We start from the raw sequence: 18,682 nt of genomic DNA, 5'->3' as shown, positions 1-18,682 counted from the left end.
AAATACAGTGACCTCAAAAGGGAAAGAGAAACACACGTTTCATTACTTCTTATACCCAGAAATACAATCAAAATTGTAATTGCATGAAACAAAAGGGATAAACACACAATTATCTTCATGACAAACCTGCCTGAATACAAAGAAAATCTGACTCTTGAATACTTGGAAGACTCTCAAAGAAGTTGAGTATTCTCCGAATGAATTTTAATGAAATAAAACGTAACTTAGTCAGTAAAAAAAAATCATGCACTTCATAAAACATGCATGCGATTTGAGCCCATATCATGAAGTCATTCCTATGCACTTACTCTGGGAGAGTGGTCAATAACTTACACCAACAGCATTTCCACATGTTGAGGGAGGAATCAAAGTTTGCTTGACATAAGATTGAGGAGAAAATTTCAATACTTTACATGTCTCACAAAACTATTATACTAAATAAATCACATACTTTTCTGCCAGCTCAGCATCTGAGAGACCGGTATCCTGTTTCACCTGATCATATCTATCATGACGGAGCAGTCTGGTACCATCAAACAAGGTCACCTCTCTATCATGTACTAATCTACATTGATATAGATAGAAAATTTTGATAAAAGTTAGCAATAATGTTGGTTGTGAGAACAGAAATAAAGGGATTTGAATAAGCTACATTCCTGCAAGCGACCTTCCATTACCAATTCTCACACTTAATAATAGACAAAACAATTGGTGCTGGAACGAGATAACAAGTGGGGAATGCCTCTGACAGTCTCGCCTACATTACGCAATTCAATGTAGCAGCAGTGCTGCCTTTGAGCTAACAGCTAATGTATAATTTTTCACAGAAGAAAACACTAATACGATAATAAAACATTGTCCATTGACCCAAAATGACCTTTTCCCATGATCATGACATGTGCAAAACAATCATTCATACTTGATTACCCTTATGACGATGTTTCATGAGCTAGATCCAGAAACTTTTCTAAGTTATGATGCCAATTCAACACATACAGTGTACTCCCAACACGGCCAGAGTTCTTTAACCTTTAAATGACCTTTGATCTTGGCCATGTTCCTGAAATGCACACAGGGTATTCAGGGATACATTGCTGCTCTTATGTCCAAGTTTCATGAACTAGATCCATAAACTTTTAAAGTTACATGTATGATGACGATACCACAAATACCCGAACATTACAAAAGTTTGTTGACTCTAAATGACCTTTGACCTTGGTCATGTGACTTGAAACTTGCACAGGATGTTCAAGAATACTTGATTGCTCTCATATCCATGTTTCATGTACTAGATCCATATACTTTTTAAGTTATGATGACATTTCAAAAACTTAACCTTGGTTAAGATTTCAATTTTGACACCGCCGCCATCCCCGTCGGAAAAGCGGCGCCTATAGTCTCGCTCTGCTATGCAGGCAAGACAAAAATTACACCATAAAACACTTACCTATGGAGAACAGCTAATGTACTAGGATTCACTCTGTGTAAGCCATCAAGCAAAGCAATGCTGCCCTCTAGTGCCGCCTTGACTAGAGGTGATAACCTCCAGGCCGTGTCACCGTTAAGCTCTGTGATTCGCTGCTGGAGTAGGTCACGTGAAGTCATGTCCTGAAAAACAACAGATTACAGTAACGAAGAGCACCTTTAAAATAATGCAATGTCATCATCATCAATCAAAACTTTTAAATCAGAATTTGCCCTCGTGAATGGGGGAGGCCAAATTCACCCCTCACTTGCAGCAATCGCCCTTTACGATCGCACTGTACTGCTTTCAATACATCTTACACATATGGCATTTCTGCAGTGATAATGCCTCTTCCTCAAATGGCAGGATAATCACTTTTTTGTTTTAATGACTAGCTATTAAATTCATTAAGTGATGTCCTTTATGGTTGTTAATCTCTACTTTAAAAATAAAGCACTCTTGGCATGTTAAAGACATGACATTCCTTTACTAGTAATAATCAGTGTCATACCACCATCTACAGCAGTCTGAAGAAGCCAATGTTTGGATGCGAGAGTACTAACTAAATATGAATATTTTAAAATAGGTGACTTAGTACTTTACTCTGGTACACATTATCATTTTTTTTTTTTTGGGGGGGGGGGGGGGTTGAAAAAACTTTCAACATGAAATCACCTATCAGATGAAACTAATTCAGAATGCATCAAATCATACAATATCCCTTGATGTCAAGGCATATTAATAATAAACACAGCCAAGTTTAAATAGGGCCATTCCCAACTTAGCCGATACTAATTATAGTAATAAACTTGAGACCAAAAATTGCAAAAAAATTAATGAAAACGTGACTACTTTCACTTTCAATTACACCAAGCAAAATTTTGTTAACATCAAGCACAAATTGTAATACTATACACTGGAAGTAAGAGATAGATAGTGACTTCACCTGATACAGCATGACAATCTCTGAGTTATAACCAAGCTTCTCTGCAAACTCTCTTGCTAAAACACTCTTCCCGCATCCCTACACAAAATGGAAGTGATTTGATTTGATGCATTGTCCAATAGAGTGAAATTCAAAGGTACATGTATAAGATATACAAATAAGAATAAGATGACAGTCAATGCATACAATCATGTATAGAGGTATGGAAAATTGCTTTGTGGCTCAATTAATCAATAGATTATCACGGTTATAGGGCTATTCATTTGTTAATTTTAGCACTGAGGAAAAAATACAGAACTACTATCATTTCAGATGACATCATAAACATATGAAAACAAATACCATACTCGGTACACCAATAAAAACACTTAACTACATGTAAGTGTACAGGATTGAAATAGAAATGGATGCATAGACAGATGGGCAGATAGACAGACAAACAGATAGATACATAGACAGACGAATAGACAGACATAAAGATTCATACTGATATATTGATGAACAGATACACCAACTGACAAACATATAGATAGACAGCTCGAAAGGTCTATCGACAGCTACATCTAGATACACATACATCAATGAAACCTTCCAAGAATTAGCTTTGGCCCCATTAAGCAGAAATCTCCAACAGAATGTGACATGATCATATCAACTAATATACCATTGATAGACAGATAGATATATAATAATAATAATAATAATAGTTGGATTTATAAAGCGCTTTTTGCCAGAGGATACAAAGCGCTGCTATTATTACCCCGGCTTTAGCTCGAGCTACCATCACCGGCGCTCAGTGCATGCAAGGAATTACTCCTGTCCGGTACCCATTCACCTCACCTGGGTCGAGTGCAGCACAGTGTGGATAAATTTCTTGCTGAAGGAAAATACGCCATGGCTACGATTCGAACACACGACCCTCTGTTTCAAAGGCGAGAGTCAGAACCACTAGACCATGACGCACCCACATTGTAGATATGTAGATAGCCAGCTAGCTAACTAGCTAGACAGACAGACAGTCAGACAGATAGATGGGATGAATTACCTTTGGTCCCACTAAGCAGAAATCTCCAACAGAATGTGACATCACCATATCAGCCAATAGACCATCATGAGTTGATGTTGAGATGTATTTATGTAACACATCATGTTGCTTCTCAGCATTTACACCAGTTGGAACCTACAGGGAGAGATAGCATAAGGATCAAGTACACCCAAAATAAAGAGTTGATTTCAATAAAAAGACACAAATCAAACAAGCATAGCAATGAAATCTTAATCAAAATCGGATATGAACTAAGAAAGTTTTGACATCCTAAAATTTCACAAAATCAATTTGACCCCTCTGCAAGAAATTCATGTTTAAACAAGGTTATTCCATGAACGTATGGAAAATCTTTTGACACCAATTTCATGAAAACGAGCCAAACGCACTTCAAGCTTTAGTGACTGCTGAAAACCCCAAACATTTTAAAGAATTTCAAAGGAATGTTTATATTGGAAGCAGATGCAAGGATGAATGCCAGATTTTAAGTTAAGAGCCATGGTAGGTGCTGGCCAAACATCAACAACAAAGTGGTATTTTGCAAAGAGGGGAGTGAATAAAAATCACTCCTAAATATGCAGTTTTGTGGGTTATGTAACATGGTCACTATATTGGTTTTCAAAGGAATATTTTATATCATGCGTGCGTCGACTGTCGAGCACAACTTTGTGAAACACCCCCCCCCATGTTCAAATCAAACAGCACTCTTGAAATCCCTGTGTGCTGGAAGGCATTGTTTACCTGTATTTGACTAATTTGACCTTCGACCTCCACATTAACAGCTGCAGTGAATCCACCATTCTGATTGGTTCGTTGGATGACATCTGAAATCCTCTGCTTTGGCGGCTTCTCAAACTTCTCCGGCTTTAGCTCAAATTTCTGGTAGAAATTCAAGTAAAATTTTGATTTTCCTATTACAGGCCTTCAATTCTGACATTTTCAGGGCTTAAGGTCAAAAATTCAAATACAGTTTGAATTTTACAAAAATCCTTTAAATTTATTGATTTATTTTCATTTATTATTCATTATCATTACTATTATCTTATTTTTTAAATTTTATTTATTTATTCATTCATTCATTCATTTATTCATTTATTTCTTTATTTCTTTATCTTTTATTTTATTTTTTTAGGGGGGGGGGCAAAGCCATGTTTCTATAGAGCATATTCCTATACTACAGCACTAAATGGGGAAATGTGGAAAAAAAATCACAAGATATATCCAAAGTCTAAAGGAGGAGCATTGAAGCAAATTAATAGGGCAGCCAAGACCATATCCATCTTGTCTTGGGTTACTTGAACCACTGTAAATTATTCAAAGGATATGAATGAAATTATTTTACAGTTTCTATCAAACGGGCAAACTTTGACTTAGCCAAAAGTTGCAGGGACTGAGGAAATAGCTATCATTGCAAAAAATGAAAAAATAAACTTTCTCACACGACTTGAAAATATATTAGAATCCTCTTTTTGGTGAATGTACTGAAGACATCTGTCCATAAAGACCACTTGCACTTTTCAGCCATCTTTTTCTCCCTTGAGTATACTTTATTTGCGATACATGTACTTTGTCAAATCACTCTCATCCAACTGATATAATTCATCTTTAAAGACATTTTACCAAGCATCTAAGCATCTTTAAAGAGGAATCCCCCTTTTACAGTGCTCTGGTTGTTTTGGATTTCCCATTTTCCCCACTGTTGTGTCTATGATGAACGTGATATCAGCGATGAATGGATGTTTGCGGAATCTTGCAGGAAAGATGTGGCTCTGACGGTTGGTAAGTACTTACCTGTAAAGCATCTAGGACGGATTCCTGGCCCTCTTTGTTCAGGAAGACCTCATAGGGGTAGAGTTGGTGGATCAAACCATGTACAGATGCGGAAGGTACCTTATTCTGTAGGGTAAATGACAAAAAAGGAGGATAAAAATAAAGGGAAAGTTAACTAAAAAATGGGTATTACATGTAGTTCTTCCTGGAGTAATTTAGCTTAAATAATCTCAATCTGGTTGCATACATATTACAGATTCACTCAATGCAATGTCCTTATACTATTGGTGTTGACGATTAAGGTACAATAAACGTTGTTGGTTTTGGGGAATGTGCTTAGGAGGGATGACAGGTAGGTTTATGGTTAATGGTTCAAGGTGGGGACTGACAAAGAAGACATGGAAGAAGCAAGAGAAAGATGAGAGTACGAGGGTTGGGTTGAGGATACACTGAATCAGCAGATGGGGAGCGGGTAAGGGTGATCAAATTAACAGTCATCAAAATCATAATAGACTCACCAGAATTTGGACAATGTTCGATAGATTATCAAGAGGGAAGTCTGGTAAACCTAGGGATGATATCTCCTCTGATCTTAACGTTGTTGCAAACGATAATAACTGAGAAAGTCTGCAAAATAAAAGGAAGTACATTATTCAATTCAATATGTAAAGAATACGAATTGCTGAGATAGAATAGTGCTAATCCTTTGGGATAATAAAATAATATAGGACTTGTATACATGTAGCGCACGTATCCGCCTTGCTAGGTGCTCAAGGCACTCCTATATGACCCCTGCTAGGCTACCGATTCCAGCCGCACAGCTTTTTGAGGAATTACTTCCTGCCGGTACCCATTTACCTCACCTGGGTTGAGTGCAGCACAATGTGAATAAATTTCTTGCTGAAGGAAAACACGCAATGGCTTGGAATCGAACCCATATCCTTCAGATTTAAAGACAAGAATCTTAACCACCAGACCACAACGCCCCCATATACTGCAAGCACAAATACACACGGATACTGCAAGCACGACTACGTATGCAAGCAGGTGTCTATATAAAATAGGTGTAAAAGCATACCAGTCTCTCACAGGTTAACCCTAATTCTCCCGGGGGGGGGGGGGGGGCCATAATGGCCCCCCCCCTCGACAATTTTCGCGATATATCTGCTGCGCAAAATTTTTTGACCTCGCCGCTCATTGACTTTTTACTTTCAAGTCTCGCGGAAATTTTGAGACCAAATATGTGACGCCCGGGTACGCGGTTACGACATAACGCAACATTGTGTAAGTGCATGTCAGACCCAAAATTGCTCATAAACGTGATTTCATGTACAAATCCAATGCAAATTGTGTATTTAGCCAAAATTCATAAATGTATCATTATTTCTACTTTTACTGATTAAACTTAATTAATTTTGCCTTGTGTATGATCAGAATTAAGTCTGGAACGATTTCCATCGAAAAAACAATGAAAAAAAAAGTAAAAAAAAAAGAAATACATAAGAAATTAAAAAGACAATAAAATACATAAGAAATCAGTCTTGGTACCAGAATTTTTTTCATTCACAATTGTTAGGAATGCTATAAAGAATATTTCCACCAAAAAAAAAGCATTCTAGGAGCTTTATTTAGTGAATCAGAGCAAAAAGTATGATTTCATGAATAAATTGGCATAATTAATTCATATAAAATAGAAATATATATGAATTCAGTGAAATTTACCAATGCAACTGCGTAGAATACGTCATTCTCTACCATCATGCAAATTTTCGTCGTGATCACGCAATCCGCGGTTGAGATCTTAAGGGGGGGCCATAATGGCCCCCCCCAGGAATGACAAGAATCAAAATACCTCGGGAGATTTAGGGTTAATGGATGCGCAACAAGGGTACTGTATGTCTTTCAATCCTTATCAGGCAACAGACATTTGCTACTGAAAATTAACCCTTACTTAACATATTAAGTGCAATTAAGAATTATCGCAGGTGGATAAGGTCATAACCGACACCTCTTCCCTTTCTTACAACACTCTACTCTCACATCTTGCTTTTCATACCAATATTTTATTCTGATCTAGCCAGATCAACCCATTTGACACTGCAACCGATTCATCCCTGTACAAAGCCTATGAGAACAGCAGAATTCAGTAGACAACAGGTTAATACTGTCTGCCCTTCTTCCATATCACCCCTATCGTATACTCTTATCTAGCGTTCAAGGAATACACCCTACTGGGTACCCATTCACTTCAACTAGGCTGCGTCTAGAACAAAGTGTGTCAATATACTGAAGAAGGATATTACGCCATGGCTAGGATTTGAACCCTCCATAATTGAAATTATCAACATACATTCATGATTGAATTATGAATTGAAAATGATGGGAAAAAAATCTGCACTGGGAATGAACATAACATTAAAGTGAAAGTAAAGTGAAAAGGAAGCCTTTGGGACGAAATAGCTTGCGCAAACACAGAGAAATCAAAGAAACAGATCAACAGTTTGAGAAGAATTGAATTGATAATAAGAAAGTTATGAGCATTTGAAGTTTAGATCATTATTGTAATGTAGATCCTCCCATTGGCAATGCGACAAAGATGTGTGATATCACATGTAAACAACTTTCCAATTACTTCTGTAGATATTTCACTTAATCTGCCTCTTTCATCACATCTACATCAGTAGACTATGTATTCTTTCTACAAGAGGACATGTAATGTAGATTTTCAAAGAATACATTATGGATGAAGAGTTTCTATAATAAAGAAAGAGCAAAAAGAGACATTTTAGGGGTATTTTAGTCCATCAAAGGGAAAGTTGTTCACATGTGACATCACAAATCTTTGTTGCATTGCCAATGGCAGGATCACTATATCATTAGTGATCGCACATTCAAATGCTCATAATTTTCTCATTAATTGTAATAAGTTTTCTCAAACTTTCTTTGATCTTATTCTTTGATTTTTCTGTTTCCACACAATCCCAAATGTTTCTTCCCCTTTAATTAATATCTACCTTTCTGAAGGAACAGCACTCCCCTCTTCTGATAATACTTGTAAGTGATCCTGTTGAGAAATATACGATGTGCTACATTAAGAAAACCTATGAAAAGAATCTTGTAAGAAGTGATTTGATAATCAGGTAATGTTAAATAGAGATTATTCATTTTGAAAGCCAATCAGAAACCAGTAATAAAGTACAAAATTACCAGATTGATGAAAAGCAAAGAGATGCATAGCAACAAACATGAGAGTTAAGAAGAGGGAGAAGTACTCTAGGGGGAAAACAATTTTAGAGCAATTCCATGAAAAAATCAACCTTTTCGTGCATAAAACTGTCACTTTCATTATCATTTCACTTCGTGAACTGCTCAAGACATGATAATTTCAGAGTTTAATGACATTCCAGATGAACTAAAAAATGAAACCAATCATTTCAGGATTAATTTGAAAGCATGACAACTATTCATACAAACTAAAGCAGAAAGCAGAGTGGACACGAATCATTTGAGGAATATTTAATCACTTGAGCAAGGCCATCAACCAACAGTGCTCTATTATTCTTCACTGAAATAAATGGAAATACTGTATGCATTATTGGTACCAATAAGTGAAAGTTTCGAAAAAGAAGATTTAAAGAAATATGAATGTGATAACACTGTCTTACCTCGAATTCTCCCTCTTCTTAACTCACTGAAATAAATGGAAATGCTGTAGCTATATTATTATTATTATTTAGAAACAAATATAGAAAGAAAAAGCATGAATTTGAGAACATTGTCTTACCCTGAATGCTAATGGATTGACGTCCCTTGCTTGGAAGCGAGATCGAAGGGGCGGGTCTAGGGGATTCCCCCTGTATTTAGGTACTGGCAAGCCTAAAGCAATAACTCTGAAATCCTCATTCACTCTTACTAACTTCCATCTTTCTAGTTCTTCCTTTGTGTGGTCCTAAAGATTGAAACAAAGAGTGAAAATTATTACAAGATGAATCAATGAATATGTAATTCTATTATTTTACTGTATTACCAAGTTACAGGTATTTTATTTTTAACTTGGTTTTATCATTTAATTTGTGCAACAAGAGATACAAATAAAGATGCCAAATTATTAATTGTAATTGCAGGTATTTATTGGTATATATAAATGGAGATTGACCAGCATTACAAGCTGAAAAGGTCAATTTACAAACGACTCAGAGAAGAAAATGTATAATATGAACATATTATACATGTAATTCGCAGACAATATTTTTTAATGCTTTGTATCCCTTTGACTTGTACACAAAATGGTGTAGAGGTTTGAATTATAAATGAAAGGAACATACATGTACGTTTTGGTGCTATATCAGATTCTAAATAATTTTAATTCCCATACACTTGTTGCAGCTTTGTTTAATTCAATTTAATTAAAATTAAAATATTTCGCAAGATGATATAAAATCATATAAACTCACCAATAAAAAAAAAGAAAAATCAAAGTTAAATGTGTGGCTTTCCATGAAGGTTAGAAAAACTTTCAGGTTACACTGTCTAAAACAAGCGATACAAATCATTAAAATTGATATAAAGTAAAAAAGAATTCAGAAATTTTATATTCATTCCACTGCAGAGTAGGGTAAATAGATACCTTTAATAATTTGTCATATCGTTGACTGGCAACAAGAAACCGACCATCTTCAAGCTGCATTTCTCTGTTCTCTAAAAGGTTGTTTAAGACTGGTAACACGTTCCTTTCTGCCTTCTCTATACCTTCTAAAACAAGTACCCTGCCTTCTGTGGCTGCTCTGACTGCACACTGAGAAGTGATAGTGAGAATGTTTGTCAAGCCACATGTTTGAGGATATTCAATAAGATTTTGGTCTGTATTATAACATATACAAATCAATTATGGGGTAAACCTGTTTGATTGAAATATTTAATTTGTGAATACATTAATAGATTATACATCAAATACTAATTACAAATAAATTAAGACAGTGCTAATAAAATCCTGTGACATTTGAACAAAATATGGCATATATTTGTGTGTGCGTGGGAGGGGGGGGGGGGTGAAAATATCAAAAGACAGACATGCTACTAATTTATTGTGAACAGGGCATGCATGCTCTTTGTAATTGTGGACAAAAAATAATATAAACCTGACATATTATAAATCTTTGGTTTTTATATGTATTTCAAAACATGATTTAAAGATTTCTACAACAATTTAAAACATTAAATAAACACTGTTTAATAGAATAATCCTACAATCCTAGTAATGAATATATGAACCTAACCTGATCAATATAAAATGCTGTACTAGACTTGATTTCTCTTCTTTGTTTTAAATCTGATTCTGTTGTGTCTCTGGACAGAGCCATGTACTCAACTTCTCGCTTTGTTAGTTCCTAAAAGCCAGAAAAAAAAGAAATAATAATTATGTGTTTATTGCTAGCACCCAATGATTCATCCTACAGCATAACTGCTTGTGTGCTATGGAATAGTCAGCTAGGCTAAAATCAGGGTAATGATGAAACAGGTGATAAAATTGCCTAGAGCACTCAGTCTACGAATGAATACATGCACTATATATACATCTATTACTTTATTATCACAATCATCAAATGTGGTACATTCTCACAAACACACATACATCAGGGGTGTGAGTGGTCACAAATAAAAAGATCTGAAAAAAGCTGAAGAGTGTTGAAAAAGTCTGAAATAGAAAGAGCTCCCATACTTTTTGTACAGAGGAAGGCGAAAATTAAGCTGAAAATCAAAACAAAAAAATCTGAAATCAGATAAAAATCTGAACTCTCTCACCCCTGATACATGAAAATAAGAGAGCAATCTCTACCAGGCGATTAAAATAATATTTCACACATACATGTACAGGGGCTCTTCTCAAAACTTACTATTTTTTTTTTAAAGGTGAACCCCCCTTCAGTTCACATGCTTCAACCAAAATCTCATCGTATGGAATTGCATCTGTGTTTGATTACACACAAATTACACATTACAATTTTTTTCAATGTATAACGACAATGTGAATCATCATTTTATAATAAAATTCATAACAATTAGCAAATGTACAGACTTGTATATTGATTATTGTGCATGTATGCTATCGATAACATACATGAAAACACAGACACATTTATTGATTTCAATTCATGCCAATATTACATGTACATGATCTAAAACAAGGTGGGGGTATATTTAGAAGTCAATATAAAGATAATTCATTCATCAACATATATGTACATGCTAGAAACACAAACAATTCCTTGAATGACCTACACAAATTTCTTTCCTGTGCATTGCCATACTTTGCTGTGTTTAAGAAACATAGCTTGCATTGTTGATTGTACTCCTTTATCAATTGGAATACAATTGACCTTTGGACTTTGAAGTGTACTGAGATTCCTTTCAAAAGCCAAATGGTGAACTTTTCTTAGACAGGTTAACATAACCAAAATATGCTGCTTAAATATGAGGGAAAGGTAGCAGGATGAATCAGCATTTCTTCTAAGAATTTTCAGACGTTTAAAATCAGAAAGAGATATCGACATAAAGGGCTTACATTAATTCAAGGTCACTGAAGACCAAGACCATGGATGACATTCTGATTTGCCATGTTGGATTAGTTGTGGTCTTTTTTTTATTTAGCATGGCTCTTTGAGGCCGTTCTCATTACGCTTTCTAAAACTAGTTTACTGGAAACCGATTCAGGAAACCACTTTGGAAGATCGCTTTGCTAGCGTTCTCACTTGATCACACGAAAGTGGTTTTCAAAATCACTTCACGTAAAGTGCTCTTGTTGCTATGGAAACGCTCTCAGTGGGGTGACACGTTTCGCGCGAAATTCAAAAACGCAGCATAGGCATTCTACACCTGTCGTGTGGAGTAGCGCGCTCAAAATGTGCGAAGATCATTTCCCGAAGAACGGTTGTGTCCTCACTTACGCTAAAACCACTTTAACGAGGCAAAGCGATCTTGAAATCTACATCGCGAGGTGGTTTTCCAAACTGGTTTGGAAGATCGCTTCCAAGACTAGTTTCCACTAAACTAGTTTCCAGTAAACTAGTTTTAGGAACGTAGTGAGAACAGCCTCATATTGATCCAAGGCCATAGAAGGACGCCCTTATCATTCGTCCCAATAATAATCTCTCATTGGAATTAAGGATTAGTCAGTGCCTTCACATTTTTATTCAGGGTTGAAATTAGTGCACGACCATTGAAGGACATGGCCACGGACAGTGTTGGATCCAGGTGGGGGGCACATCCGGGCCCGTGCCCATCCCCCCTCCCCTTGAGAACCATGACAAATATTTGTTAAGGGAACTTGTCGTGAGGACTTTTTTTTTGCTAGTCAAATTTTTCTTGACATAAAATCACCATTAATTAGGATTGAAGTCATTTTTTTTTTTTTTTTTTTTGGGGGGGGGGGAGGGGGGGTTGTTAATTTTTTTAACAAAAGGTCCCCCCCCCCCTGGAAAATCCTGAACCCATCCCTTGCTAAGGATGCCCTTGTAATTGGCCTAATGGCCTTGGAGATACGTTGTGGCCTTTTTACGTCCTCCATTTTTGTTCTAATAAAGAACTGTGACATATGTTGATCAGTCAGTGGTTTTCTTTTTATTCTTCTTTGGCTGTACTGCCAAACACCCCACGGTGGTAGCCAATCGGTGGCTTGGTCTAAAATACTGAGATTGAAGGCCATGGGCTTACCAAATACTGCATGGCTATAGCTCTCCTTAATGGGCCCGGTGCTCCTATTAGAAACACATCTTGACCAAGGGAATCCTGAAACAAGGAAATATATGCCAAAATATATGAAACATTTGGAGATGTGTATGGATGTAAAAGAAAATTAAAGACAAAAAATACACAGACACAACATACTTGAATTTAATATTCATTGACTTCTTCATTTAACCAAAGGTTGGAAGGTTAGGGTAAAATTTCAGATAAAAAGTTGAGTTTGTTTAAAATGAATACAGAGGGGATCACAAGATCTGTAGCTTGTAGACAGATATTCACATGAATTTCTTACACTGATACAACTTCAAAAATTAAAAAGATGCATGATTTCATTTTCACAGATCCTTCCTGCCTTACTGGTCAGCAACAATTTCTACTTCATTTTACTTTTTGACATATTGTGATGCAATACCAGGAGAATTATTCCCTGATGTATAAACAATGTGCCAAATAACCTTGTAGAAAATGTACATGTACAATTGCTGAGAAACGAGCAGAAGAAATGAAAGTTCAGTAATCAAGCCATGTTTTTTCAAAGTAATAGTGTTTCACTATCCCACATGTGCTAATCTGTGTTGGTGATCTTCGGTGTGACTTTTTCCCTCTCTTACATTCAACAATAAAACAAAGATTGTTTAATAGTAAATGCACAAGTTCTAGATCAAATTACAATTTCAAATTCAACTCAAGATGATATGGAGGAAATGTTGGCCTTGATTTGAAAGCATTACTCGTGGCATCAATGTCTGTTGCAACTACCTAAGTTAGCTTGGCTTTAAAGTCTAGAGATAATTCTTGTGGATATTTTACCTTTTGCATGATCCATCGTAAATGCCTAAGGACGGACTGAGGTACATTTTCTGGCACTGGAAAACAAAAAGAAATGAAGATTTAAATATTTAATCTGTCAATGCAGATCAACAAGTCAAGTTCATGCAAAATAATCTCTAAATATCATATTCAATTCATTTTTCATATACATTAGGGCTATTACCGGTATTAAGTCAAGTCAGAAATCTCTCTTTCTGTGTTCCATTGACATTCTACCAGTCAGGCATCTGGAACGGATCAAAATAAATTGTCATGTAAAATTGCAAAAGTGATAATGTAAAACAGACTTTTAGATTTTTACATGCTTCACAACATAACTGCTTAAAAGGGCAAAAACATCCTAGATGAATTTGAGTGGTTACATGCACTCTTGGGGGGTTTGACAAAACTTTGAGAAGCTGTAATAGCAATGCCACTGGAGGACTCCAACTCAAACTCAGACTACAAAATTAAGTGTCTGGGGAAAACCTTGAAATACTTACAGTATTTGATGGGTACTAATTCTTTTCTTGCTGGCTCCTTGATTGTTTTAGTCACCCCTCCTAGTGATACAGATTTTCCATCTGAAATAGAGAGAAAAAATCAACTAGGTAAAGGCATATTTTTTTCTGTTCTAAATGATCACTGCGACCTATTTTGAAGCAAATTTAAAGTGATATATGGCCTTTTCACACATGAATCTTGAATCATCATTGTAATGATTGCAATTTGTCTTTAGAATCATTGGACCTTTCTCATGGAAAATTCGTACTGTAATTTGAGTGAAACTTAACTGGAATTCACCTCCGGAGTAGAATTTAAATTTGTGATTAGCGTTCGTAATTCTAATTTGGTTTCACACGTGCTAAAAAATTTTCATTAGCCTGATTTTTCACTGGAATCATCATTCAAAGTACGATTTTTTTTTACCATGTGAAAGGGCGGACAGACTCCCCATCTGGAAGAGGTAAAGAAAAAGTAAACATGGGTACTGTTTATTTATTCTATCTGTTAAACAGCACTAAATATCTCTTTTGAAGCAAATAAAAAACACATTAGAGGGTTCATGTGGTTTGATTATTTCAGCACATGTAAGAACTTTCTGAAACGTGTTATTGCTATGAAGCCATACCATTATACAAATGTCTTGTTGCTCCCTTATAGAAACAAGTGTTTATGTGAGTTGGGGGGGGGGGGAGATTTATTCCCTGGATTTTCTCCTTTATTCATTCTCTCTGTTAAACTGCGAACAGCAAAGACGAGTAAACTTTTCAACTTTAATTACAAATGACATTTACTTTATACTCAGCAACACCTTTCTCTTGACAAACAATCATAGCCTCAAGTGCTCTTTCTTTCCTCTTTCTTTCCTGTCCTGTCTTATGCCATATGGATGTATTTTTATGATTATGTATGTTATTCATGTATTATGTATTGCGTACTATGTGCGCTTATGAATGTTCTTTTGAGCCATCCAAACAAGCCTCATGAGCTTTCATTTGGTCCACCATTATTTAAAAATGTATTCGTTTATTGCTTTGTATATATTTTTATTTTGTGGAAATAAATGAAATGAAATATCTCACCAGTAGAGTAGACAGCTCTACAGCGGAGATTAGGTATGACTAGGGCCCCTTGCTGTTGGTGTCCCTGTAGAAGGCTGTGCAGCTGTCGAAGCCTTCGCACGGACTGAAGCTCCGACGACATCCTTGCCACCCGAAACATTGGGAGTTACTGCACTCTGTTACTCTCATGAAATTTACCTGATTTAAGTGAAATGATGTCAAAGTCATTTTAATGCCAATCACAAGTACTCTGGAATTTGTAGGGACAGTGATTTTCCGCGATCGCGGAAAACGGACGGAATTCACGGAAAGGGCCTTTTGAAACGGAAAGTGGCATTTCAAACGGAAAATCACGGAAAACGTATTTTCCCTCAAAATACACAGAATAGCAACAGAAATTACTCCAAAATCACAACAAAATGAGAATATTAAATGGCCAAAAAACCCCAGAAAACATGATCTCACTTCGCTACTATCATGACAATTCACACATCGTGACTGCACTCGACATCAGCACAATCGATTGTACCCCGCACCGTACCCGTACCCGGCCGGCCGGGTTGGGCTTCACATGCACACATATCGTTCAACTACATGTACACGGTCGTGTGTTGCTGCCCTCTACGTTTGAAGATGTAACAGCACGATATCGTGGTCTTAAAATCCAAGATGGCGGATTGGCAAAAGCCGTTGACTGATGATAGCGATGTCCAAAAACCCCCCAAATTATCGATGAAATATCATTTCATCGTGAAATAATGCTAATAATATGAAAGGTGAGGATGTATACATGCAAAATGGGTGTGTAAAAATATTTTATGCACCCGCATAGATCGGATTAGAACGGATTTTATTGCGTTGTTGGCACAGTAGCAGATACTAATTTTGACCAGTGCGAGTGTGCGTGTTGTGATTTTGCTATTCAATGTGTAAACGGAATTGTCAGTTTTCCGTGTGTACAAAGTCTATGGGGAAACGGAATTTCCGTTTTCTGACATGCTGAAACGGAATTTGAGATTTTCTGAAACGGAAAAGGCAATTTTTTTAAACGGAAAATCACTGTCCCTAAATTTGGAGAGGAGCAGGGAGTGGGGGGGGGGGGGGGGGAGGGGGTTCAGTGATAATGCCAGTCTTGTTACTGTTCAATTTAAAATGAAAAATACAAGGTGGTTATACAAGTCTCGCTTGATTTCTCGATCAATAGAATATGCAATATGAGCTCTGACTGGACCCCTTGATGACTCAAGAACACAATCAAAGAAATGACAGCAAGTTGACCAAAAACTTGACGCGATCGATCAGCGACCGATCGCATGCGATGTTTTGAAATCGTCCGTGAATAATACGTGTGAGGAAAATGATACTGGCCAAAAATCACCAATTTTGAGGATAACCGGATCCGGAGGATGGACAAGGAGTGAAATACGGGTGTAGAGTAAGATATTAAGTCATTCATATCCCTCGTTATATTTTTTTTCTTTAATTTTTACGATTACCATGATTGCCATCCCAGCTTTTATGACTCGGAATAACCGATCTAGTTCACTGTCCCGATGTTCGGGTAGGTGGAGCGTAGTGTAGCGGTAGTGAAGTAGAGACTAGAGTGGAGCCTGCACGAACATCGCCTGAGTGCAGGTGAGCCTCGAGGTACATGTAGACCTTACCAGAAAATTTTGAATGATTTTTTAAATGTTAGTCGTATGATGCATATACACATGTACTACTACTAGACAGGGGCCGCGGAACGGTTTTCAAAGTGGGGGGGCCGAGCCAAAAGTGGGAGGGCTGACCATGCTCACTCACACAACATGCGAGGTTAGTATTACTTAGAGTAAGTTAGTATGCTAAAAATCACAATCATATGGTCAATTTTACGTTTTTGTAGTTTGTACACGGTTTTGGGAAAAAGTGGGGGGGGGGGTGGGCTGAAGCCCCCCCCCCCCCCGGTTCCGTAGCCCCTGCTAGATTCAGTACAGCAGGGTGTTTGCAGTGAACAAGAGATCACAATCACGGCTCACGCATAAAGTCGAATCACAGGCACAGCCGAGCCCACACAGCATCGAGAGCCAGCTGGACATTCTAGGAAAGGCCCCGGGCAAGGCCCGGCGTGCAAGAAGTGATCCAGTCCGCTAAACTGAGCTGACCGAACCGGTTCCCAACCCAGCGCGCGCCCCTAGCCTAGTCCAACTTTTTTTTTAAATCCTCTCGGTAAATATGCCATTACTTATGTCAGTTTGAATCACAATAAGATAGCAGTGGTTAATACTAACTAATTCAGTCATCTACAGCTATTTAAAAGTAAAATTTAATCAACTTACACGAAAATCGAAAGAAATAACACGCCCAGCAGACTGGCGACTCACAACCCAATCTGCTTTGAGTCTTCCGCCATCTACGGTGGAGTAGCGCATGCGAACATGGGAGTGTGTATGTGTAAGGTGGGTGGTAGGTTGGAGTGTGCGTGTGAGGGTGTGTTGTTTTTTTATATTCCTATTGATATAGAATGAAGATTTGTAAATGTTGATGTATTTATCTTGAGTTTATACAAATCCTTTGTGTGAAATCCAAAAATTTGTTTTAAAAAAGTGTGTGAGGGTGTGTGTGTGGGGGGGGGGGGGGCATCTGATGTAATTATTTACCCTGATTTTATCATTTGAATGAAATCCTTGATGAGAAAGTGTTGAAAATTCGATGGTGTGAGGCAGGTGGATGTATGAAGGGAAAAAATATCAGGTGCACGAGGTGGGTAATAGAGCTAGGGCGAGGGGTGGGGCTTAATGGCACCCGAGCTCTTAATGTCATGCAGTGATAAAATTAACATGCAATGATATGTTGATTTTTTTCTGCCATTCAGTGAATATTAATTACTATATTATTACGTTACATAGAGTGTCGGGGCTCACTTTATTTTATATTTTTTGGTATAAAAGTATATTTTTCAGGCATTTCATTCCATCTAAACACACACCGTAGAGATGTATTATATATACATCTCTTTGACGCACATAATTATATGCATACTCACACATTGAGGACTACAGAGGCTTTTTTTTTCAAGGAGGGGGTTTGACCGAGGAATTTGACAAGTAAAAAAAAGAAGAAAAGGGCTCGTTGATTTTTTCTCCTTATATGATTTGTTGGTGTAACTATTGGTTTAAATATTCACGTTTAGTTCTCTTTTTTTAAGTTGTTTTTTTTGTTAGGGTTTAGCTTAGGCCTGGTGTTTTTATAGCCCTTGTGAGTTATGAACCTGCCGGATTGCCTTCTGTGCAAGTTTCTTAAACTGCGGGTGAACAGGGCATTAAAATAAGGCACCAGTCCCCGTAGATATTTTTTAA

General features: G+C 37.0%; 1 protein-coding gene across 1 annotated transcript in view; it reads right to left on the bottom strand.

Annotated features, from left to right (window-relative positions):
* Positions 1-17,747, bottom strand: part of LOC129280488 (von Willebrand factor A domain-containing protein 8-like) — a 53,092-nt gene extending 35,345 nt beyond the window's left edge. The window contains exons 1-16 of the mRNA XM_064112501.1: positions 17,663-17,747; positions 15,366-15,542; positions 14,283-14,363; positions 13,780-13,835; positions 12,937-13,011; positions 10,503-10,613; positions 9,854-10,021; positions 9,011-9,175; positions 8,241-8,290; positions 5,745-5,853; positions 5,248-5,352; positions 4,198-4,335; positions 3,457-3,591; positions 2,412-2,489; positions 1,448-1,608; positions 452-565 (exon numbers count right to left, since the gene is read on the bottom strand). Coding sequence (XP_063968571.1) covers positions 452-565; positions 1,448-1,608; positions 2,412-2,489; positions 3,457-3,591; positions 4,198-4,335; positions 5,248-5,352; positions 5,745-5,853; positions 8,241-8,290; positions 9,011-9,175; positions 9,854-10,021; positions 10,503-10,613; positions 12,937-13,011; positions 13,780-13,835; positions 14,283-14,363; positions 15,366-15,504 — 1,685 coding nt within the window. The 5' untranslated portion in view covers positions 15,505-15,542; positions 17,663-17,747. The remainder of the gene's footprint in view (positions 1-451; positions 566-1,447; positions 1,609-2,411; positions 2,490-3,456; positions 3,592-4,197; positions 4,336-5,247; positions 5,353-5,744; positions 5,854-8,240; positions 8,291-9,010; positions 9,176-9,853; positions 10,022-10,502; positions 10,614-12,936; positions 13,012-13,779; positions 13,836-14,282; positions 14,364-15,365; positions 15,543-17,662) is intronic.
* Positions 17,748-18,682: the final 935 nt, after the last annotated feature.

The sequence above is a fragment of the Lytechinus pictus genome, chromosome 17, assembly GCF_037042905.1.
Source record: "Lytechinus pictus isolate F3 Inbred chromosome 17, Lp3.0, whole genome shotgun sequence".
Taxonomy (NCBI): domain Eukaryota; kingdom Metazoa; phylum Echinodermata; class Echinoidea; order Temnopleuroida; family Toxopneustidae; genus Lytechinus; species Lytechinus pictus.
The sequence above is the reverse complement of the archived record's forward strand: the minus strand, read 5'-3'. Positions and strand labels throughout refer to the sequence as shown.